Source organism: Geotrypetes seraphini, chromosome 2 (genome assembly GCF_902459505.1).
Source record: "Geotrypetes seraphini chromosome 2, aGeoSer1.1, whole genome shotgun sequence".
Taxonomy (NCBI): Eukaryota; Metazoa; Chordata; class Amphibia; order Gymnophiona; family Dermophiidae; genus Geotrypetes; species Geotrypetes seraphini.
In genome coordinates this window covers 332,741,060-332,765,830 of record NC_047085.1, presented here as the reverse complement: position 1 = coordinate 332,765,830, position 24,771 = coordinate 332,741,060, and the positions used below count along the sequence as shown (strand labels likewise).

Below are 24,771 nucleotides of genomic sequence, written 5' to 3'. Positions count from 1 at the left end.
TTTCCTCTCCTTCACCCCAATTCTTCCTCTTTCCTTTCTCTCTCCCACATGTGCATCTTTCCACCCCTACCTCCCATCCCCCTGTGTAGCAGAACCCATGCCCAGCTTCTATCCTTCCCTCCCTCCCATCCCTCGTGCACAACTTGCCCAGCGTCTATCGTTTCCTCCCTGCCATCCTTTGTGCAGCAGAAACCTTGAGCACCCCCCACCCCCATCGCACAGCCGAACCCCTCCCCGACCCTCTATCCTTCTCTCCCTTCCGAACCCAGCAGACCGTGAGCGAGCCCTACATACCTTCATTCAAAGCAGCATCGGGCCGGCAGCACTCTAAACAGGCTGCTTCGGCCTTCTCCACTGGGGAATTCACTCTGCCACATTACCTTTGGAAATTAAGACTAACCCAAATCATAGTTACCAGATGCTAGGGGGTCAGCGCCCAAGAAAAAGATCTAGGTGTCATTGTAGACAATACACTGAAACCTTCCATCCAATGTGCGGTGGTGGCCATAAAAGCAAACAAGATGCTAGAAATCATTAGAAAAGGGATAATAAACAACACTAAGAATGTTATAATGCCTCTTTATCGCTTCATAGTGCAACTGTGCAACCTCACTTTGATTACTGTGTTCAATCTTATTTCTATTTTTCTCCTCTTCTCTACCTTTTCATATGCTTTATGGAATGCCCACTCTTAACAAGTGTCAGTGGATACTGGTTTTCAGACTACACAATGTGGTTAAAGCGGACGAACCTCTCTTGCTCACGTAAACCATGCTGAATATAGACTGAAGAACTAATTTGACCTCCTCTAAACAGAACTTGCGACCAAACATTGAACTACCTGGCCATAAGTTATATGATGTAATTTCTGAAAGAAAAGGACTTATGAGATTAGCACCTAATGATGACCACATAAGTCCTTTTGAATATTGCCTCTACATTTTACATTTTTAATTTAAAAAAGGCACTTTAAATTATACCCAAGTTTTTTTTGCTCTATATCATCTATCTCATGCAGAGCTGCTTCTGGTTCAGTCAATCCTTTCAATTCAGGAGCAGGTTTATGTTCTTGAGAAATTATTACAGCACAGAAAGGTCCATCTGACATAAATCTGACAAGATCTTCAATATCAGCCTAGAATGAAAAGATATAAGTTCTAACTGCAATTTTGCTTTCAAAATAGAAATTATTATAGCCAATATGCTTAAGTATATTCCACCTAATTACTAACAGAAAAAAAAAATATGGCCCCATATACTCAAATTATTTTGATCTAAGGAAAGCAAAGAATGGAAAAAAATGTAAAGCTTCTTAGTAGGGATGTGCATTCATTTGAAACAAAATTATCATAGCTGATGTGCAGAAATATAAATATATTCCACCAAATTACTAATAGAAAAAAAATGTGGCCCCATTCACTCATAGCATTTTGAACTACGGAAGGGAAGAAAAGGAAACAAGTGAGGGGAAACATGCAGAGTAGGCCTCATGGAAAATTTTCCATCTTCTCTTGTGTATGTGTGGAGGGGGAACTTTGGTGTCCCCCTTATTCTGTAACAGAGAGCCTACTAGGTGCCACTAGTGTATGTATGTTTATACAATACCAGCACTTCGGGCCCCTTACCAGACACCAGCAGGAGGCCACAGCTAGCCGGACCCGATCCTGAGAGAGAGGTCAGTGTGGGAGCCCTGCTCCGCCCCTCTCCTGCCCAGCAAGGGAGCCATTTAAAATAACAGCGCTAAACTAAGCTGCCATCACAAGTTAACTTGAGGTGAGTGAGAATAGCAATTTAACACTAACTAGAAATCTAACTACTAAGGCCCTCAAAAGTACCAGCAAACCCTACAACAACCACTCTCTACCACTCACAAAATGGATACAAGTACACCCAAACTCATCTTCGCCCTACTATTGCTTTCCCTCTTCACAGATAAATGGAAAACAGCAGGATACCACACACAATCAATCCCAATCATCACAGTACCACACAAACCCTTCCTACAAACCAGGAAACTCCAAACCCCAAGAACCTTAATCCTCTGTTCATCATTCAGCCATACAAGCATACCCTCAATCTGGGGAAAAAGATATACAACAAATGCCAAGACAAGCTCACAAAGACTACAAACATCACAAAAAATACTCACAAATATAGCTCCTACCCCTATCCCTCTCATAAAAACCACATCAATAGCATGCTCATACCTAAATATAAGATCAGTAAGCCCAAAGACAGAACTAATCAAAGACTGGCTAATTAAAGACGACCTAGGATGCCTCTTCCTTGCTGAAACCTGGCTCACAGCAGACACAGACCCTCACATTATTGAAATTTGTCCAAACGGATACAAAATTGAATTAGTATGCCGAGACAACAGAAGAGGAGGAAGGCTAGCAATCATAGTAAAAAACAACTTCAACATCAAAGTCCTAGCCAAGCACTCCACACCTCACTTAGACCTACTAGCCTGCCAACTTTCAGATAACACACTTACAGGAAATCTAAACTGCCTTCTATGCTACATCACCCCAGGAAAATGGAACACCACTAAACAAGAACTAGAAGAGTTCATCCTCCAGAACTCTCTTTCCTCTACAAATAATCTGATCCTCGGAGATTTAAACCTCCACCTAGAAGACCACACCTCCAAACAAGTAGTAGAAATTCTATCATACCTCAATACCCTATCGTACCAGATCCTCAACCCAGAACCAACACACGAAAAAGGTCATCAACTCGATATTGCAGCTTACTCATCCCCTAATCTCAACACATAACATATCAAAATCACCAATGGCGCCTGGCACCCCACCCTATGGTCGGACCACTTTAAATATAACTTCACCATCAACTGGGAGCATAATAAAAATAAACCCACTCCTCCCAAAACAAGCATTAAGTTCAGACAGAAAATCGATCCCACCACATTCTGGAGAGCAGTGGATCCTGCAATAGATTCCAGCAACCCTAGTGAATTCATAAATACCTGGCGGTCTCTCAGCGAATCGACCTTAAACAAACTAGCACCACTAAAATCAAAAAATAAAATATGTAGACAATCACACAAATGGTTTGACACAGAACTCCTACATCTAAAAAGGAAATGTAGACAACTAGAAAGGGCATGGAAAAAACAGAAACAAGATAACACCAAAACAGAATGGAAAATCCAAATCAAGCAATACAAAATCAAACTGAAGGAAAAACGAAAAGACTATTACTCCAATCTCATCGGCACCGACAAACCAGACACAAAAAAACTTTTCAACCTAGTAAGAAACCTCACCGATACCAAACCATGCCTAGCAACCCAGGGAAACCCAACACCAACAGCCTCTCAACTAGCAGATCACTTCAAAAATAAAATCATCACAATCAGAACAACATTCAATAACTCACAAAACAACATAGAAGATATTCTAATAAAACCCACAACAGATGAAGCCATCTCAGTAGACAGGTCCTGGACCAACTTCCCTACAACCCAGTGGTCAGAACTGGACAGGCTATATAAAAAATACTGCAAGTCCTCATGCGACCTGAACAACTGCCCATCATACCTACTAGCAACAGCTTCCACCAACTTCAAAGCTAGCTACACGTTGTGGTTGCAAACCACACTCAGGGAAGGCCAGTTCCCACCAGACCTTGGAGAAATCATAATAACCCCTATACTGAAAGACCCCAAAGGTCTAACAAATAACCCGTCAAATTACAGGCCAATCGCCTCTATCCCTACATACGTCAAAATAATAGAAGGTTTAGTGGCACAACAACTATCCATGTACCTAGAAGCCCACAACATCCTACATCCATCCCAATCTGGATTCAGAACTAACCACAGTACAGAAACTCTTCTGGTATCTTTACTAGACATAGCCCGAAGACACCTCAGCCAAGGAAACAGATTGCTAATCATCCAACTTGATCTCTCAGCGGCTTTCGATCTAGTGGACCATCCCATACTTCTCCAGATTCTAGACGCAATAGGAATCTCAGGTAAAGTGCACAACTGGTTCCAAGGCTTCCTTAAAACAAGAACATATAGAGTCAAGTCAAAAGAAATTCTATCAGAACCATGGTCTAACCCCTGCGGAGTGCCACAAGGCTCCCACCTCTCTCCCACACTTTTCAACCTATTCATTGCTTCCCTAGGCAGCACCCTAGATGCCCTAAACATAACTTCATTCAGCTATGCGGACGACATAACCATCCTCCTTCCATTCGACATCCACGACCCCATCTCCACAGGACGCCTGAAAACTACAATGGAAACAGTAGAAAAATGGATGACAAATCATAAGTTGAAGCTGAACACGGACAAAACTAAATTCCTACTACTAGAGAAGGACAAAAAACCAACCCTAACAGAACTGGAAGTAAACTCAATCAAGTACCCAATACAGAGTTCCCTCAAAATCCTGGGAATACAACTAGACAGAGGCTGCACTATGCAAACACAAATCCATAAAATCATCCAAAAAGCATTCTTCACAATGCGTAATCTGAGAAAAATAAGAAAATTCTTTAATAAAGACCAATTCAGGATCATTGTCCAATCCCTCGTGCTAAGTATGGTAGACTACTGCAACAGCCTTTATCTACCTTACCCAATCAACACAATAAAAAAACTACAGACCGTCCAGAACACAGCCCTCAGACTCATATACTCACTCAGCAAATACGACCATATTACCAAAGCATACTTAGAATCTCACTGGCTACCAATAAAAGCAAGAACACAATTCAAACTCTACTGTCTCCTATTCAAAGTAACCCACGGCACGGCACCCAGCTACCTAAACAACCGTTTTCACTACTATCTCTTATCCAGAAGGAGAACACAGAACATTTTCACCTACCCTCCTCTCAATGGTACTCGACGTAAGAAACTTTATGACAACCTACTAGGGACACAGGCAGCTAATATTGACTCCGACATCTCAAAATTACTGATCGAAATTACAGACATAAAAGAGTTCCGAAAAGAAATAAAAACACTACTGTTCAAAAAATATCTCCCATCAATCTAAACCGCCATCTAATGAGTTCCCAATCAATTCCTTTGGGAACAGAATCTCTTTATCCAACCAAAATAAACACCCCTACTGTCCAAATCATCAATATTAATTAATCAACATCATGCAATCATCAAAACAATAAATACACCTCCGCTTATAGACATATGATGCTACTCTCCATCCGAAGAAACTTGACTCAGCGCATGTAACATCTTTTGTAATCTAGAATATATTGTAATTCTTTATTATCCATCAGTTGTAAATTGACTCAGTTGCTATGTAACATCTCCTGAGATATTGAATGTACTATAATTCTTCAATATAAACTGTAATTAACTCTTCTCCTGTAATGTAATTCTACTGGAAATGCCCAGATATCTTCTTTATTGCAATCCGTGGCTATGTTACATATGCTGCGATATGTATTGTAACTCTTCACTGTTACTTGTAATCTACTCTTCTCCTGTAATGTAATTCTACTGGAAATGCCCAGATATCATCTTTATTGTAATCCGCCTAGAACCGCAAGGCACAGGCGGAATAGAAATCCCTAATGTAATGTAATGTAATAGACATGATGTATGAGCTGTGCATTCTGTGGCATTCTACAGTATAAAATACATACACAAATGCCTCGTAGGTAGGGCCAATTTTTACACATGAAACTTTCAGAATACTGTAGTGTACATTAAAGAGGCAAATTTAGGCACTAACATTTACACCAGCCATAGACCTGGCATAAGTGAACACATCTAAATTTAGGCTAGTATTCAATAATGGCAATTATCTCCATTATCGCCATTATAGAATAGGCAAACTATCTGCTTAGTTTTGGCATTCAATTATAGAATTGTCCCTTATGTGTGTACAAATTTGTATGTCTGTGCATATATGTGTGTGTGAGTATGATTTTTCAGTATCTGAAATCAAGAAAGGGATAAGGAAGTTTGAAAGATGTAATTCAATAATCACTATGTTACAGTGAATCAGTACATGTACTGTATACTGCAGCTGTTAAAACTGCTTATCACAGAAAGGTATGAACAATTTTTAGTTGTTACCTGCTAATTTTTTCCTCTAGTCCCACTAGGCCAGTACAGATGGTTGGGTTTGTGCTGTCCTGAGAAGGTAGAAACTGAACAACTTCTTAGAAAAATTGAGAGCCATGGAATAGAGGGTGAAATACTCACGTGGATTAAAAACTAGCTAGCGGATAGGAAACAGAGAGTGGGGGCATATGGACAATACTTGGACTGGAAGAATGTCACCAGTGGGTACGAGTGAGGTGATTAAATTTGCAGATGATATGAAGTTATTCAGAGTAGTGAAGATGCAGGGGGATTTTGAAGATCTGCAACGCGACATAACCATGCTCGACAAATGCGCAGCGACATGACAAATGAGGATCAACGTGGATAAGTATAAGGTAATGCATGTCGGTATCAAAAATCCCATACACGAATACAGGAAAGAGACTTGGGAGTACTGGTTGACAAGTCAATGAAGCTGTTTGCACAATGTGCGGCGGCAGCGAAAAGGGCAAACAGAATGCTAGGAATTATTAAGAAGGGGATCACAAACAGATTGGAGAAGGTTATCATGCCAATGTACTGGGCCATGGTACGCCCTCACCTGGAATACTGTGTCCAGCACAGGTCACCGTACATGAAGGAGAACATGGTACTACTCAAAAGGGTCCAGAGAAGAGCGACAAAAATGGTTAGGGGGTTGGAGGAGTTGCCGTACAGTGAGAGATTAGAGAAGCTGGGCCTATTCTCCCTTGAAAAGAGGAGACTGAGAGGGGACATGATCGAAATATTCAAGATAATGAAGGGAATAGACTTAGTAGATAAATACATTTTGTTCACCCTCTCCAAGGTAGAGAGAATGAGAGGGCACTCTCTAAAGTTAAAAGGGGATAGATTTTGTACAAACGAAAGGAAGTTCTCCTTCAACCAGAGAGTGGTAGAGAACTGGAATGCTCTCCCGGAGGCTGTTGTAGGGGAAGACACCCTCCAGGGATTCAAGACAAGGTAGGACAAGTTCCTGCTGAACCAGAACGAACACAGGTAGGGCTGGTCTCGGTGAGGGCACTGGTCTTTGACCCAGCAGCGGCAATTCTTATGTTCTTATGTTAACTTGAGCTATTTCATCACTTAAGCACTCAGTGCAATCCTCTGGCCAATTAGTATTTATCATAACAAAACAAGAGCAAAGGCAATTAAAAGGAATAAAACTCCTCTAGGAACTAATGAACCTTTGACCAGAGACTCACTAAAGAAAGATATAGCCCTCCAGATTAAAGATCCAAAAGGAATAATGAACTAACCAAAATCAAGACCTTTATCCTTCAGGAAACAGAAAACAAATTAATGCTAAGAATTATGGATGAGTTCTGGACTAATTTGGAAGAACTCTAGGAAAGAAAATTAGCAGGTAAAAACTAGTACAGTTACTTACCGTAACAGGTGCTATCCAGGGACAGCAGGCAGATATTCTCACATGTGGGTGATGTCATCCACAGAGCCCCAGTACGGACAGCTGCTGAAGCGCTCTTGCACTTTAAGAACTTAAGAAAGTTTGTGACTAACCGTACCGCACATGTGTGAGTTACTTCCCGCCCGACATAGGAGCGCACTCCTCAGTTCAGATTGCCAGCTAAGAAGCCAACCAGGGGAGGTGGGTGGGTTGTGAGAATATCTGCCTGCTGTCCCTTGATAACACCTATTACGGTAAGTAACTGTGCTTTATTACAGGACAAGCAGGCAACATATTCTCACATGTGGGTGACCGTGTGAGAGTTGGTTATTAGGAAAATAAATTTTGTAATACTGCTTGGGCAAAATGTCCATCCCGTCTGGAATAGGATTCCAGACAGTAATGAGAAGTGAAAGTGTGAACTGAGGACCAAGTAGCAGCTTTGCAGAGTTCATCTATTGGAGTAGAATGTAGGAGAGCTACTGAAATTGCCATGGATCGAACTTTGTGGGCTGTGACACAACCCTCCAGTTGCAGCCCAGCGTGAGCATAACAAAACAAGATGCATCTCTAAGGTTTTGGGAGAGAAACAAGATGGCGACGAGAGCAGATGCCTGAGAAGGAGGCTCCCTATTTTTCGATTGGTCGGTGTTTATTTACAGCATCTCTCTTACCTAAGCCATGGGTAAGAGGAAAGGAGCCCTTCATGGCAACCATCCGGCGGCGATAGCAGCACCGCGTCTGGTACAGACCACAATTGAGGGAGCACTTGCCCGACGGGGGTGAACCAGCAGTGACTACTTCAGGGGCAAATTCGTTGGGCGAACTCAGCCAGCAGACTCGGGCGTTGTAGAGCCCGGAACAAAGGCAGCCACCACCGCAACCCGGAAGCAGTTCAGTGCTGGGAGTGACTGAGGAATCAATGTCCCGGGAGGAGATTTTGAGCCTCAGTGAAGGAGGTTTGGTAGCTCTAATACCATCAGGAGCTAGAGAGGCTGGAGAACAGCAACAGTTACCCCATAATGTAGTAGAGGTGAGAGGAGCTTCGGGTGGAATTAACATCACATTTGGGGTGCTGGAGAAGCCAGAAAAAATAGATATGGAGGCTTTATGGCAGGCCATTTCAGTTATGGACGAAAACCTCAAATTGCCTTTTTCTACTTTAAATACTGACTACGGGACTATCCATTCTAAAGTGGAGCAACAAGGCTTGGCCCCTAAAGATATGAGTGAAAAGATAGAAAAACAGGAGACAAAAATTTGGATTTGGAATTAATAAAGGAAAGAACATTTATTGACAGGAAAATGGAAAGTTTCAAAAACCAATTAAGGGAAAATAATCTGAAACTCTTTTTTTTTAAGTTCAATAGTTTTTATTAAAGTTTTGCAAAGAAGGAAACAATAAGCAATGAACCAACATAAAATAAACAGGTGCACCATGATACAGAACTAACATATCTTCATATAATGAACAGCAAATTTCACAGAGAATGTGAATTATACAACATAAAGGTTCTAACACATGTCTAGAATAGGAGCCCATATCTTGTTAAAGGTATGTAACGAATTTGATTTCACAGCAGCTACTTTTTCGAATTTAGCGTAGAGACATACCAAATTCCACCAGAAGGATACATTGAGAGAAGCGGAGTCTTTCCAATTAGATAGTATAGATTTATGGGCTAAGTGCAACAAACTGAACAGCAGTTTAGACTGGTATGAATCCAGTATATCTGGCAAGACATGAACGCCAAACACCACTGCGGCATAAGAGTGAGAGGATGTAATAGGCAAATACTCCCTAATGTGGGTCCACACATTGGACCAGAACTCATGAACATTAGGACAGTAGTAAAACATGTGTGCAAAGGTACCAACTTCTGTAACACAAGACCAGCATTTGTTGGACAGCTTATTGCCAGTTAGTGAAAGTTTGTGCGGTGTCCAGTAGGCCCTGTGGAGAAGAAAAAACATTTGTTGAGCTATGGCAGAAGACTTGAGGGATCTTCTAGTGGAAATCCAGATCTGTTTCCATGTGTTCGGGGAGAAAGAAGTATTAGCGATTTCCTCCCATGCAGATTGAAGAGGCGTGCAAGCAGGGAATTTTTTGTCCCGTAGTATCCGATACCAGGCAGAGGCTTCTTTCTTGGCCCCACTAAATTGTAAACTCCAAGGCAGGATAGAAGGAGTCAATTGAGATAGGGGGTGTTCTTTCAGACACGCTGACAGGCAGTGGCAAAGCTGAAGCCAACGGAAGCTATGAGAGGTTGGTAAATGATATTTTGAGGCAAGTTGTGAGAATAACATCAGCTTGGAGTCCAACATCACGTGATGGAAGGACCAGATATCCTTCTTTAACCAAGACTTCCATTCGATGTATTGCCCCTGAATTTTCACTTGAGGATTGTTCCATATTGAGGAAGAAGATGTCGAATTCCAAGACACATCAGCGCAATAATCGATCGCCCGCAGTGCAGAGCAGGTAGAAGAAAAGATTTCATTATTATCCACCATGTGATTAGATGCCATGAATGAGATATGCTTTAGATGATTGGTTGAGAGGACACTGCATTCCAGGGAGAGCCAGGAGGGAGGATGATCAGGAAGAGAGTCGAGCAACCATTTCGAGCCCTGACGGGCCAAAAACGCCTCATGATATTCTAGGTAGCTGGGAAAGTTTACCCCACCAAGTTCTTTTGAGGCTTTGAGTTTCTTCAGTGCAATGCGAGGAGGTTTCTTTTGCCACAAGAACGAAACCAGTATGGATTCCAATTTGGCATATACCTTAGAGTCTAATAGGCATGGTAGCATGGAGAGTATATAGTTGAGTTTGGGAGTTAGAATCATCTTGATGGTATCGAGTCTTCCCCACCAGGACAATTTGAGGGGTGACCAACGATTTGTCATAGAGGAAGCGATCTGGAACAATAAATCAGAGTTGTATTTCTTAATGTCTTCTAGCGAAGAACCAAACAGGACCCCAAGGTATCTGAGTTTATGAGTTGGCGGCTGTAGGCTAAGAGAATGAAGTAGAACCGGATCAACCAGACCGCTTAAAGGCAATAATTCGGTCTTGGAGACATTGAGCTTGTAGCCAGACACGCAAGAGTATTTATCCAATAGAAGGAATACGCGTGGCAAAGTGGCAGGATCCACATACAAAAGCACATCGTCCGCATAAGCGGACAGCTTCGCCTGAAAATCTTCATATTGGAAACCACGAATGGATTGATCGGCTCTAATAGCAATGAGTAGTGGTTCTAATGCAATGTTGAACAAGAGTGGAGATAGAGGACATCCTTGTCTTGTCCCTCGAGTTGGCTGGAAAGGGTTAGAGGTGGTGTCATTGATGCGTATAGAGGTGGTAGGGTTTGTATAGAGAACTTTCACCATTGAGATGAACTTGTCCGAGCAGCCAAACCAGTGCAGAACTGCGAAGACAAAAGGCCATTCTATACGATCAAAGGCCTTCTCAGCGTCAAGAGACGCAGCGACAAGTGGAGAAGATGATTTTGCGGCAAGGAGGATGATGTGCATAAATAGTCTGGTGTTGTCCGAGGAGAGACGCCCACACATGAAGCCGCTTTGATCCGGATGTATGATTGTGGGAAGAACAGATTGCAATCTGATGGCCAGAATTTTCGCAAATATCTTCGCGTCTGTGTTGATTAAGGACAGAGGACGATAATTCTTGACGTTAAGAGGATCTTTATCTTGTTTTAGCAACACAATAATCGTGGCCTCAGTAAAAGAGCCATGAGCTGAGCCATTATCAATCAGGTGAGTAAAGAATTGTAGTAGGATGGGAATGAGTAAATCTTGAAAGGCCAGGTAAAATTCGATTGTGAGGCCATCTGGTCCCGGCGCCTTCTGCTTGGCCATGGAGGACACAGCTTCCTGGATATGCTCAGCAGACAGCGGAGATGCGAGAGCAATATTTTGCACTTCGGATAAGGTGTTATGAGGCAGTGTGTCCAAAAAGGGTCCAATGGCAGATACATCTGGTTCTTCGGAGGTGTAGAGTGTGGTGTAGTAGCGATGGAATTGAGCACATATGTCGGTGTTGTTTATCCACAATGAGCCGGTATCATCCCGTATTGCCGGAATCATAGTGCGTTCCGATTTGATTTTCACATATTCAGCTAATTGATGACCACATTTATTGATGTTGGCGTAATAGTATGCAGATTTCATGAATACCTCTTTAGCAGCAGATGAACTAAGCAGAAGATTGTATTCAAACCTTGCCGCTCTTAGAGAGTTTAGAGAGGCTTGATCCTGCGGATGGGATTTATGGAGTTCCGCAGCGTGATGTAATTTTTCCTGAAGAATGGATTCTTGTAGTTGGAATTTCTTCTTCTTGACCGCAGTGTATGAGATAATTAGCCCTCTGATATAGGCTTTGAAACAGTCCCAAGTGATATTCCAATCCGTGTCCTGCACTGGGTTAAGCTCAAAAAATTCCTTGATGTGGCCTTGCATAGCGGGGACAAATGATTCGTCTGACAGTAGGCAAGAATTGAAGCGCCAAACACTCCTATTGAGTCTGGCACCAATATTATCAAAAGACAGGAAAATCGGAGCGTGATCTGACACTGCTATCTCCCCTATGTCGGCGGAATCCACTTTGGCCATCAAGTTGTAGCTGATTAAGAAGAGATCAATACGTGAATAGGAGGCGTGAGGAGCAGAATAGAAAGTGTAGTCCCGAACATCAGCATGTAAGGTTCTCCATGGGTCACCTAGTTTCAATTGTTCCATCATGTCATGTAGCTGATACCACGACCTTGACTTACGATGAGGGACAGTCGATTTCCTGTCCACGAGAGGATTCAAAATCATGTTGAAGTCACCTCCTAAAATGTAATGTGAGCCACATTCAGAGGCGATCACGCCAGCAATCTCATCAAAAAACGGTGGATGATCCACATTAGGTGCGTATATATTGACAACACTTAGCGGAAGGCCATTGATAGACAAGTGGGCGGCCAGCCATCTGCCCTCGATGTCGCAGGTTTGAGAGATAAGGACGAAATCTGAGCGTCTCCGCACAAAGGTAGCTACTCCGCCTTTTTTGTGAGCTGCAGCAGAGAATAATACTGGATAGAATCCCTTTAGTGACAGTTTAGCAGAATCCGTTGCAGAGAGATGAGTTTCCTGTAACATAATGACATCATATGAAAATTTCTCAACAAATTTCAAGATTTTGGTTTTTTTAACCGGGTTGTTAAGACCTTTAACATTTAGGGATAAGAACTTCATAGACATGTGAAAATGGAAAACAATTCAACAAACATTGTAAGGGTGAAATGCAGGGTAGCGAATAAGCATTTGTTGCAATAGAAAACCCTAAGGATAAAGCCCTGTGAGAATAAGATGAAACATAGGTCAGTTTCTGTATCAGTGTGAAAAGTTAGCAAAGAAGCTAACATAGCCTATGGGTTAGTGAGTGGCACAGGCAAACCAGCAAGGCCCAGCTCCAGATCGGCAACAAACAGTAATTCTTAAAATCTGAAACTCTTTAATTTTCCTAAATGTCCCTTAATTTCACCAATGGAGATGGTAAGGAAGTACTTTAAGGAAATTCTGCTTATTCCTACAGAAAGTTTGCCACTTATCATTGGAGCTAATTATTTTCAAATAAAAAAACCTGTGGAAATGTCTACTCCTAATGAGATTCAAGGGGCAAACAAAGAGGATATTAACAACTTTTCTGGAAAATTCTTTAGATTCATAACGGAAAGGAAAACCTTGTTAATAACTCTTGCTTTGAAAAGTGATAGAGAATATGTATTACGTCTGTATTTTCATCATATAAATGATTAGGTTTTAGGTTCTAATGTTCGAATATTTCCAGACATGTCTTTAAGATCTCAGAGACGTAGAAAGGAGTTCTTGGCATTAAGGCCAAGAGTCCTAGCCCTGGGACTCTTGTTGAAATTTCCTGTAAAATGTTTTGTTTCCCATCAGAATAAGAGTTACCTATTCTTTGAACCTAAACAACTGTTAGGATTTATAGAATCAAAAGAGCAAGTAGTCCCGTAGCTGAAAATGTATAACTTGTCATGAATGGCTGTAGTACTGCAGATAAGTGCCGCTTTCTAGATTGGATAAGATCTGTTTCATTTACAGTGGTACCTTGGTTTACGAGCATAATTCGTTCCAGAAGCATTCTCGTAAACCAAATTATTCGTATATCAAAGTGAGTTTCCCCATAGAAAGTAAGGGAAACTCGCTTGATTCGTTTCCCCCCCCCCCCCACCCCCCAAGGCCAGTGGCACTACTCTAGTTTTTTAGCCTGTTACATTTTCCCTGTTCCCCCTGTTCAGCAGTAGCCCTTCTCCCTTCCTTTTACCTACCCATATTCAGGCTCCCATTTCCCCTTTTGCCTTCCCTATTTTTGTCTTGCCTCTGCTGGGCCGCGGGGAGCTGGTTAAGCTCGGTGTCCAGGGTTGTCCAGGCCGCGGGAGAAGTAGATTTTGTCTGGGAGCCAACAGGATAGCGCCGTGGCTCCCTTAGTCCCTTGCTGCACCCCCCCCCCCCTTCCCTTTCCTTCCAGCGATCCCCTCTGCATGTTTAACTTTCCGGTGGCTCCTCTCACTATCGCCGCCTGTGTCGGAAGCCTTCTCCAACATAGGAGCGGCTCATGAGAAGAGCCGCTGCAGCGTCTTTTATGTTAAAATGAAACTTTGGCCGGTGTGTCCGTATTTCCGGGATGGAGGACTGTGCGAGGTGGAGAGCAGGGAGGCCAAGGCTACTGGCACAGCTAAGCGCACATGCGCACTCCTGGCGTCCAGGGACCTAAGGATCACGGATCATGCAGGTAAGAGTGCTCATGTGGCCTTAGCGAGAGCGCCTTTGCGAAGAGCCTTAAGAAGAGCCAAACTACACAAGACAACGATACCTTAGGGCAACAAGTGGACCTCTCAAACACACTATCCCTTCACCCTAATCGTACAGGCTCTCATACTAACTCACAGACAGCAATCCTCTCAGACATCTCAAACTCTCAATCTCTCAGACACCCTTATCTTTCAAGCACTAGATACCCCAATCTTCCAACTCTCAGACACCCTAATCTTTCAAAATCTCACACCTGCTCACAGACAGATTTTTCTAATTTTCCTAATTCTCTACCTTACTGACAGGCAGACCTCAATTACAACTCAGCAATGGCAGGGAGGACAAGAAGCGCGAAGTCTACAATCAAGACCCAGTATTCCAGTCGCTATGGGGATCCAGGAAGCGACCACGGATTGCGTGCAGAAGGAGGAGGACCCAGGACGATGGACAGAGGTCTCTGCGCTACACTACATTCTCTACACAGACAGAGGAGGCCACGCAGCTGGATGGAGATCTCATACAGGAATTAAGGAGCCTCAGGGAGGAGGTGATACGCCTGAGAAGCATCCGAGAGGACGAGGCCTACATCGATGGAGTCGTCCAGGAGCTGTCCCAAATCACTGAGCAGGCCCATGACAAGTCCATCCTCAAGATGCCCAAATCATCAGCTTTGAAACCAACAATTGGGATACAGGAAATGGCTAGCGGCACTGACTCCTGGCAGCTGGTGACCTCCTCCACGGGCAAACATAGGAGATACCCCCTCCCCTTTTTCAATATCTTCATCTTCTCCTTCTTCTTACAAACAGGGCAGCTATACATCAACCCCTCAACTCACCCTGCGGAACAGATTCCAGATTCTTCAGGAAGGAACTGCCGATGAGGAACAGGAGCAGGCCCAACACACAGCTCCATCTCCAGGGACAACTGACCAGCTCCCCCCAAAGAAGCGCAGAGTAATAGTCATCGGGGATTCCATGCTGAGGGGCACCGAGGGACCAATTTGCAGACCGGATATGCAATCTAGGGAGGTCTGCTGTCTGCCTGGAACCAGGATACGAGATGTCACCGCCAGTCTGGATAGACTACTCACGCCCCGAGACCACTTTCCTATGCTTCTTGTCCACATAGGAACCAACGACACTGCCAGGAACACACCGGAGACCATCACCAGAGACTTTGGAGCACTGGGTGAGAGGCTGAAGCGGACAGGAGCGCAGGTGGTTTTCTCATCGATCCTCCCAGTTAGATGCAAGGGAAGAGCCAGAGATGAACGTATCCTGAGGACGAATGAGTGGCTACAGGGATGGTGCCGGGATATGAACTTCGGATTCCTAAACCATGGGGAAGCGCTACAAGGACTTCAGGGACCAGACGGACTCCATCTGACCAGTAGGGTTAAGAACGTCTTCGGACACCGACTAGCCCGCCTGCTTCACAGGGCTTTAAACTAGGTAAGTCGGGGGAGGGTACCCATTCACATATTAGTGCAGAAAGGAATTATCCTGATGAGGTGAGTAGAAACTCCGCTTCCATGTCCAAGGTAAGTACCCACATTGCAAACAGTTCTTTAGGAGTCACACCGACTCAGGTAGGATACGCCTCACAGGGACTTAGCAAACACAAGATATGGAGGGCCATGTATGTCAATGCACACAGTTTAGGTAACAAAATTCTAGAATTGGAGGCTGAAATAAGGAATGCCGACCTAGATTTGGTGGCAATATCTGAAACTTGGTTCATGGACTCACATGGGTGGGATATGGCTATACCGGGCTACAATTTACTTCGTCAGGGCAGAGAGGGCAGGTTAGGAGGGGGGGTAGCTCTATACATTAAAGAGGACATCAAAACCACTAGGATCACAGATGTCAAGTACACCGGGGAGTCCCTCTGGGTAAACCTGGCAAGAGGCAGACAAAAATGCCTGTATCTAGGTGTGGTATACAGACCCCCAAGACAACTGGAAGACATGGGCGCAGAATTAATTGAAGACATAGAGAATATCACTCTACGAGGAGAAGCTGTACTGCTAGGGGACTTCAATATGCCTGATGCAGACTGGAACTCATTTTCAGCGACAACCAGCAGTAGCAGGAGGCTCTTAACCTCCATAAAGGGAGCACCTCTCAAACAAATGGTAACGGAGCCCACTAGGGCCCAGGCGATCCTCAACCTGGTACTCACCAACGGGGAAAGCGTCTCAGAGGTCTCAGTAGGAGATACGCCAGCTTCCAGCGACCACAACATAGTATGGTTCAACCTTAGGAAAGGCTTCCCTAGATCAAACACGAAAACAAAGGTACTCAATTTCCGGGGCACAGACTTCGCACACATGGGAGATTTCGTCCATCGGATGCTGCAGGATCAAGCGGAGACCGATGATGTAGAAGCTAAGTGGTTAACACTGAAATCAACCATACATGAAGCAACTAGCCGCTTTATAAAATCAGTAAATAAACGACAAAGAAACAATAAACCCCAATGATTCACCGCGGAGATCTCGCACCTCATTAAGGAGAAGAAAAAAGCGTTTCTCTCCTACAAGCGCACGGAGAAAAGAGAGGCAAAGGTAGAATATAGGTCTACAGCGGTCAAAATGGCAGTTAGGGAGGCAAAACTTCGAGTGGAAGAAATTCTGGCAAAAAACATTAAAAAGGGGGACAAATCCTTCTTCAGGAATATTAGTGACAGAAAAAGTTCACACCAGGTGAAGTTTACAGTGAACTGGCAAGACTCAAGGTGAACAAAGCCATGGGACCAGACAATTTGCACCCAAGAGTGCTCAGAGAATTGAGCAATGTCCTGGCGAAACCGTTGGCTGAACTATTCAATCTCTCCCTAAGTAAGGGGAAAGTTCCCCTGGACTGGAAATTAGCTAATGTCGTTCCTCTGCATAAAAAGGATTGCAGGGCAGAGGCTGCGAATTATAGACTGGTGAGTCTCACATCAATAGTGTGCAAACTCATGGAAACACTAATTAAAAGCAAATTGGATACGATCTTGAATGAAGGGAATCTTCGGGATCCCAGTCAGCATGGATTCACCAAGATTAGGTCCTGCCAATCCAATCTCATCAGCTTCTTTGACTGGGTAACAAGAAAGTTGGACTTGGGAGAGTCTTTGGACGTCGTGTACCTGGACTTCAGTAAAGCTTTTGACAGTGTCCCACACCGCAGGCTGCTAAGCAAGATAGAATCGATGGGGTTAGGAGAGACACTAACTGTATGGGTCAATGATTGGCTGAGTGGCAGACTTCAGAGGGTGGTGGTTAATGGTACCCTCTCTAAAACATCGGAGGTGACCAGTGGAGTGCCGCAGGGCTCAGTCCTGGGTCCGCTCCTTTTCAACATATTCATAGGGGATCTGACTCAAGGGCTTCAAGGTAAAATAACACTATTCGCCGATGACGCCAAACTATGTAATATAGTAAGTGAATGCAGTTTACAGAATTATATGGCGCAGGACCTGCTTACATTGGAAAGTTGGTCCTCAACCTGGCAGCTAGGCTTCAATGCTAAGAAATGTAAGGCCATGCACCTCGGAAGCGGAAATCCATGCAGGACGTACTTTTTGAATGGAGAAACTTTAACTAGGACTTCAGCAGAACGAAATTTAGGAGTAATCATCAGTGCAGACATGAAAACTGCCAAATAAGTGGAGAAGGCTTCATCTAAGGCAAGGCAGATATTGGGTTGTATCAATAGAAGTTTCGTCAGCCGAAAGCCTGAAGTCATAATGCCGTTGTACAGGGCCATGGTGAGACTTCATCTGGAGTACTGTGTGCAATTCTGGAGGCCACATTACAGTAAAGATGTGCGCAGAATTGAATCGGTTCAGCGGACGGCCACCAGGATGATCTCAGGGCTCAAGGGTCTCTCGTACGAAGATAGACTGAACAAATTGCAGCTCTACACTCTCGAGGAACGTAGGGAGAGGGGAGACATGATCGAAACATTTAAGTACCTCACGGGACATGTAGAAGTGGAAGATGATATTTTCTTTCTCAAGGGACCCTCGGCCACAAGAGGGCACCCGCTTAAACTCAGGGGCGGAAAATTTCATGGCGACACCAGAAAGTATTTCTTCACAGAGAGAGTGGTTGATCATTGGAACAAGCTTCCAGTGCAGGTGATCGAGGCAGACAGCGTGCCAGACTTTAAGAATAAATGGGATACCCGTGTGGGATCCCTACGAGGGTCAAGATAAGGAAATTGGGTCATTAGGGCATAGACAGGGGGTGGGTAAGCAGAGTGGGCAGACTTGATGGGCTGTAGCCCTTTTCTGCCGTCATCTTCTATGTTTCTATGTATTATAGTAGTTTATTTTTTGATTCTAGATCCTCTGTGTTCATCCCACGCTTCTTTGAACTCAGTCACTGTTTTCCTCTCTTATCACCTCTCTCGGGAGCGCATTCCAGCTATCCACCACCCTCTCCGTATATCGAAGACAAGTAGGTGGATTGTGGCTCCCGATGATGAAGATTGCACCAAGCAGAAAACAGAGTCGATTTTTGAGTATAACACTGGCTTGTGGTTGGTTTTCTGGAAGCATTCATAAGAACATAAGAAATGCCTTCACCGGATCAGACCTTAGGTCCATCTAGTCCGGCGACCCGCACACGCAAAGGCCAATCTAGGTGCTCCCTGATGGAGATCCTATTTACCTGTATCCTTCAATGTGATTCGCAAGAAGGTGTGCGTCCAATTTGCCCTTAAATCCCAGAATGGTGGTCTCTGTCACAACCTCCTCCAGGAGAGCATTCCAAGCGTTCACCACTCGCTGTGAGAAACAGAACTTCCTTACATTTGTCTTTGGCCTGTTGCCCCTCAGTTTTAGCCCATGTCCTCTTGTCCAAGTCACATTTGACAATGTGAACAACGGTGTTTCTTGTTCTATCTTGTCAAAACCCTTTAGTATTTTAAAAGTCTCTATCATATTTCCTCTCAGTCTTCTCTTCTCAAGGGTGAACAAACCCAGTTTTTCGAGGCGTTCTTTGTAGTCCAAATGCTCCACTCCTTTTACTATCTTCTTGTCTCGTCTCTGCACCCTCTCCAGCAGGGTTATGTCCTTCTTTAGGTAGGGAGACCAGTGTTGAACACAGTATTCCAAGTGTGGTCTGACCATTGCTCTGTAAAGCGGCATTATGACGTCCGCCGATCTACTCGTGATTCCCTTCTTTATCATGCCCAGCATCCTGTTTGCTTTCTTTGCCGCCGCTGCGCATTGAGCCGACGGCTTCAGGGTCCTGTCTATCAGTATCCCCAGGTCCCTTTATTGTTCGCTCTTGCCCAATGCTACACCTAACATTTTATATTCATGTTCTTTGTTTTTCCTGCCCAAGTGCATCACTTTGCATTTTTTTATATTAAAATTCATCTGCCACTTTTCCGCCCATTTCTCTAGGTGGTTCAAATCTCTCTGGAGTTCTTCGCTGTCCTTTTTTGACCCAACTGCCCGACATAGTTTTGTGTCATCTGCAAACTTGATTATGTTACTTGTTGTCAGGCTGAGAAAAGTGAAGATCAGGTGAAGTCAGGTCGAGAGATACCAAGCTGTCAGGTGAAAAGACTACAGGTTGGGATGAAAAAGAGAATCTCAACTCTGTGTAAGAAGAGATGGAAAAATTGGCAGATTTCTGTTATGTACATCCAGGTAGGGTGGGTGAGAAGGTGGGAGGATTGTATTGAGTGCTGATTATTGTTATATTTGTTGTTAATCTGTTGCACTTAATGTTGGCTTTTGAAAATGAATAAATATTTTTTTTTTTTAAATGCTGAGTTGAAGGGAGAACCATCGTTGTCTGGGCCACCAATGAGCCAATCATGGTGGCAGATTCCTGTTTGAGTTTGACGAGCATCCTAAGAATAAGTGGAAACGGAGGGAACACATAGAGGAACTTCTTTGTCCAGTCCAGGAGAAAAACATCTGCCTCCAGGTGATGAGGAGAGCATAGTCTTGAACAGAACTGGGGCAGTTTGTTGTTGTAGGAGACATAAAAAGGTCTACCTGAGGAATTCTCCATTGAAAAAAAATTTGACAGAGAGCTGCTGAGTTCAGCGTCCATTCATGAGGTTGCAGGATGCAGTTTAGTTTGTCCACCAGTGAATTTTTCTCTCTTTGAATGTAAACAGCCTTCAGAAAAATGTTGTGAATAATTGCCCAATCCCAAATTATTTTGAGCTTCCTGGCAAAGGAGAAGAGACCCTGATCCTCCCTGCTTGTTCACTTTGTACATAGCTACTTGATTGTCTGTACGAATGAGAATGACCTGATCTTGAAGATGATGTTGAAAAGCCTTGAGAGTTTTGAAAATTGCTCAGAGTTCCAACAGATTTATGTGATGGTGACGATCTGTGATGGACCAGTGCCTTTGAGTACGGAGACCATCTAGGTGAGCTCCCCAAGTGTAGGTTGACGAATCTGTCGTGAGAACCTTCTGATGAGGGGTTGATTGAAACAGCAAATTTCTGGAAAGATTAGAAGAGAACATTCACCACTGAAGAGATTGCCGTAGAGAAGATGTTACTGTAATGTGCTGGGAAAGTGGATCGAGAGCCTGCGACCACTGAGGGATCTGTAGGTGAAGTCTGGCAAAAGGAGTCACATGAACTGCAGAGGCCTTGTGACCTAGGAGAATCATCATGTGCCTCGCTGAGAGTGAAGGAAGGAGGGACACTTGATGGCAAAGTTGTATCAAAGCATCTTGACATTGTTGAGGAAGGAACGCCCTGAATTGAATAGTATCTAGGAGGGCTTCAGTAAGTCTGAGAAGACTGCAACTGAAATTTGGGGAAGTTGATTTTGAATCCTAAATTTTGCAGGAATATAATCTGTTCCGTCACTACCATAACCCCCTGAGACGAAGGATTCTTGATGAGCTAATCATCCAGATAGGGAAAGACTTGGAAACCGTGAGTTCACAAGGCTGCTGCCACTATCACCAGGCACTTGGTGAAAACTCTGGGAGATGATGCGAGACCGAAGGGTAGAACTTTGTATTGGTAATGATGATTTCCCACCTGAAAGCTGAGAAACTTGCAAGAGGCTGAGTGAATGGGAAAATGAGTGTTAGCCTCCTTGAGGTCCAGAGAGCATAATCCAGTGGAGGATAAAGCGACGCCAGAGACAGCATCTGAAATTTCAGTTTGACAAGAAAGTTGTTGAGAGCTCTGAGGTCCAATATCGGGCGAAGACCTCAGGAATAAAACCTCGTGTTCTGCTGGTCCAAAGGAACTTTCATGATGGCACTGAGAAGGAGCAGAGATTCAACTTTCTGGAGAAGAGAGGACCGCAGAGGGTTGGAAGGAAACTCTCTTGGAGGATGATCTGGAAGAATCTCGAGGAAATGAATGATATTGAGAACCCAGAGATCGGAGGTGATTAGCTGCCAACGATGATTGTAACGTGTTAGATGACCTCCAATAGGGAGAGGGAGAGGCAGTGTTATGTTGATTGAAATTATGCTCTCGAGTAGTCAGTCAAAGGCTGATTTGACTTGGGAGTAGAAGAGGTTTGAGGCTTTTGAGGACGCTGTTAATGCTGTTTTTTTCTGCTGTGGCCTGGAAAGAGGAGTAGACTTTGGTGTATAGCACCTCTGATATGAAGAAGAGAGCTTGAAAGATTTAGAGGCAGAGGATTTAAGCTTAGGTCTGAATAATGAATTGAAAGACTTTTTATGCTCTGGAAGTTTTTTGGTTGCATTCTCAATAGTGTCTCCAAAAAGCTCATCTCCTAAGCAGGGAATATTAGCTAACCGATCCTGGAGGTTAGCATCCATATCCGCTATCCGGAGCCATGCAAGCCTTCTCATGGCCACAGACATTGCAGAAACTCGAGAAGACAGCTCAAAGGCATCGTATGAGGATGGTACCATATGCTGCCTATGTTTTGTGAGAGTATTAAACATGTGCAGGACGTTTAGTACACCCTTGGCAGGGCCCTCGTTTCTGTAAAGGATTCTATTCTCGGGGAACTTTTGTCACTGATTGGGACCACTTGACGGAGATTTTTTATCAGCATTTTCAGGAGTTTTACACTAAGCGGCAGTCCACCCCAGCCACGCTAAATTCTTATTTCCAGACCCTCCATTTGCCTCAATTTTCGGGGGAGTCTAGCCAATTGCTACATGAGCCTATCACTGTCTTGGAGATTCGTCAGGTGATTAAAGAATTCCCTCTGTTCAAAGCTCCGGGACCTGACGGTCTTCAGAGTTTTATAAAATTTTGCAGGGTCACATTGTCAAGCATTTGGAGGCTTATTTTGCTTAGGTGGTATTGGAAGGGACTTTTCCAGCCCATACTAATTGTGCTCATATAGTGTTGATCCCCAAGCCTGATAAAAATCCTATGTCAGTGGACTCTTATTTCATGAATTAATTTTGAACTCAAATTGATGGCAAAAATTTTGGCCACACATTTATCCTCCCTCTTGCCTGAGGTGACTCATCGGGACCAGGTCGTCTTCATACTGGGGAGACAGGCAGTATGGAATGTGTGAAAAGTCATGGCTGCACTGGGGCACAGCATTACTTCTCTCCCGGCCCTCCTGATTAGTTTAGATGCTTGTAAAGCTTTTGACTGTGTGGATTGGGGGTATTTGTTTTTGACTTTGAGTAAATATGGGCTGGGGGCCCCTTTCTGGACATGGTGCGGATTCTTTATGCCAACCCTAGTGTGGCAGTGCTGGTCAATGGCGCTGTGTCCACCGAGTTTCAGGTGGAGTGGGGCACTCATCAGGGGTGGCGCAGTGGTTGGAGCTACAGCCTCAGCACCCTGGGGTTGTGGGTTCAAACCCCGTGCTGCTCGTGACCCTGGACAAGTCACTCAGTTTTCCATAGCCCCTGGGACAGATAAGGAAAATAAATCTGATTGAGTATCTGATTGTAAAACCGCTTAGATAAACCTTGATAGGCGGTGTATAAACACCTAATAAACTTGAAACCTACTCTTCATTTTATCTTTGGAACCTTTGTTGCAGCATATCAGGGAGGATGGCTTTATTTTGGGCCTTCCCATGGGCCGGGATAAAGTGCGGTGTCTGGCTTTTGCCGATGATATCTTGTTACTGTTGACCCAGCCCAAACGTTCTTTTCAAAGGATCTTGCAGCTAGTTGAGTGTCATGGAGGGGGAGTGTCGGGCTTTGAATTAAATTTAGACAATTCTGAGGCCTTGCTGTTCAGTGGGTATGTTTATGAGGATTGGATCTCCCCTTTTCCTTTGCGAAGGTGGCGCAAGGACTTAAATATTTGGGAATATATATAACGGGTGACCTTAAAAAAAGCTTATGCTGAAAATTTCACTGTATTGCTGGGCAAATCCTGGGACTTATTGGCTCTTTGGACCAAATTCCCGTTGACTTTGCAGGGTAAAATTGCTTTGTTCAAAATGGTATTGTTTCCAAAATGGATTTATGTGATGCAGACTTTTCCTATGTATATCACTAATAAGGATGTTGGTCAATATCACAAAATTTTGCATAAGTTTCTTTGGAGCAATAAGAAGCCCAGATTGACTTTAGCGCAACTCTTTTTGCCGGTGGGGAGAGGTGGTTTGACATTGCTGGACCTAAGAAGATACAATATAGCATGTCTCCTATGACATTTGGTTGACTGGATCAAGAATATTCAATACTATACCCCTGTTTCTCTTGAATACCAATTGATGGCACCAACGCACTTGTTGTACTATCTTCATGCGATAAGACCTCATCCGATTTTTCCTACTCACTCTCATCCTTTGTTGAAATCTATGAGACAGTGTTGGCAATGGTTATGTAAACGTAAGCATTTGCCTTTCACTTCTACTGTGCTATTGCCCTTGTGGAGGAATTGGGATCTGGATCCAGATGGCTCTAAGACCTTTTTGTGGAGATAGTATGACAATGGTCTCTATTATGTGTGGGACGTGGTGACAGCACGAGGCCTCCCTGTCTCCTTTATGGATCTTTAGGCTCGGGGTGTCTTGCAGGCTTGAGATTGGCTTTCTTATGGCCAAGTCACCCATTATCTACACTCCCTGGACCACTTTACTTTGAATGATGATATGGCGGATATTGTTCAGGAGACATTGACTTTGTCTTGTCCATCCCAAACCAGTTTATCCTTTCACAAGGTCAGCTTGGGAAGTTTCAGTGTGGTGGTGTGGAATCAGGACCTTGCTTCTACAGAGCAGCTTACTAGTGAGGGCTTGCGTCTTCTCAAGCGACTCATCTCGCACCTGACTTGCTCGGTGGTGCTGCAAGAACAACATTATAAATTCCTGTTGAAACTTTATATCTCCCCCTACAGGGTGTTTGTTGCTGGATTTACTACTCATGCTGGCTGTCCTAAGTGCCCTTCAACGCCAGCTGGTTTATTTAATATGTTTTGGTCCTGCGATAGAATACAAACCTTTTGGTCATTTGCTGGTCTTCATCTGCAGACGA

The 24,771-nt window shown here is 43.9% G+C and overlaps 1 protein-coding gene across 6 annotated transcripts in view; it reads right to left on the bottom strand.

Annotated features, from left to right (window-relative positions):
* NME8 (NME/NM23 family member 8) overlaps positions 1 to 24,771 on the bottom strand; it is a 548,390-nt gene that overhangs the window by 219,828 nt on the left and 303,791 nt on the right. For all 6 annotated transcript variants that reach the window (XM_033930225.1, XM_033930226.1, XM_033930230.1 and 3 more), the window contains one exon: positions 981 to 1,135. In XM_033930225.1, the coding sequence (XP_033786116.1) occupies positions 981 to 1,135 (155 nt within the window). The remainder of the gene's footprint in view (positions 1 to 980; positions 1,136 to 24,771) is intronic.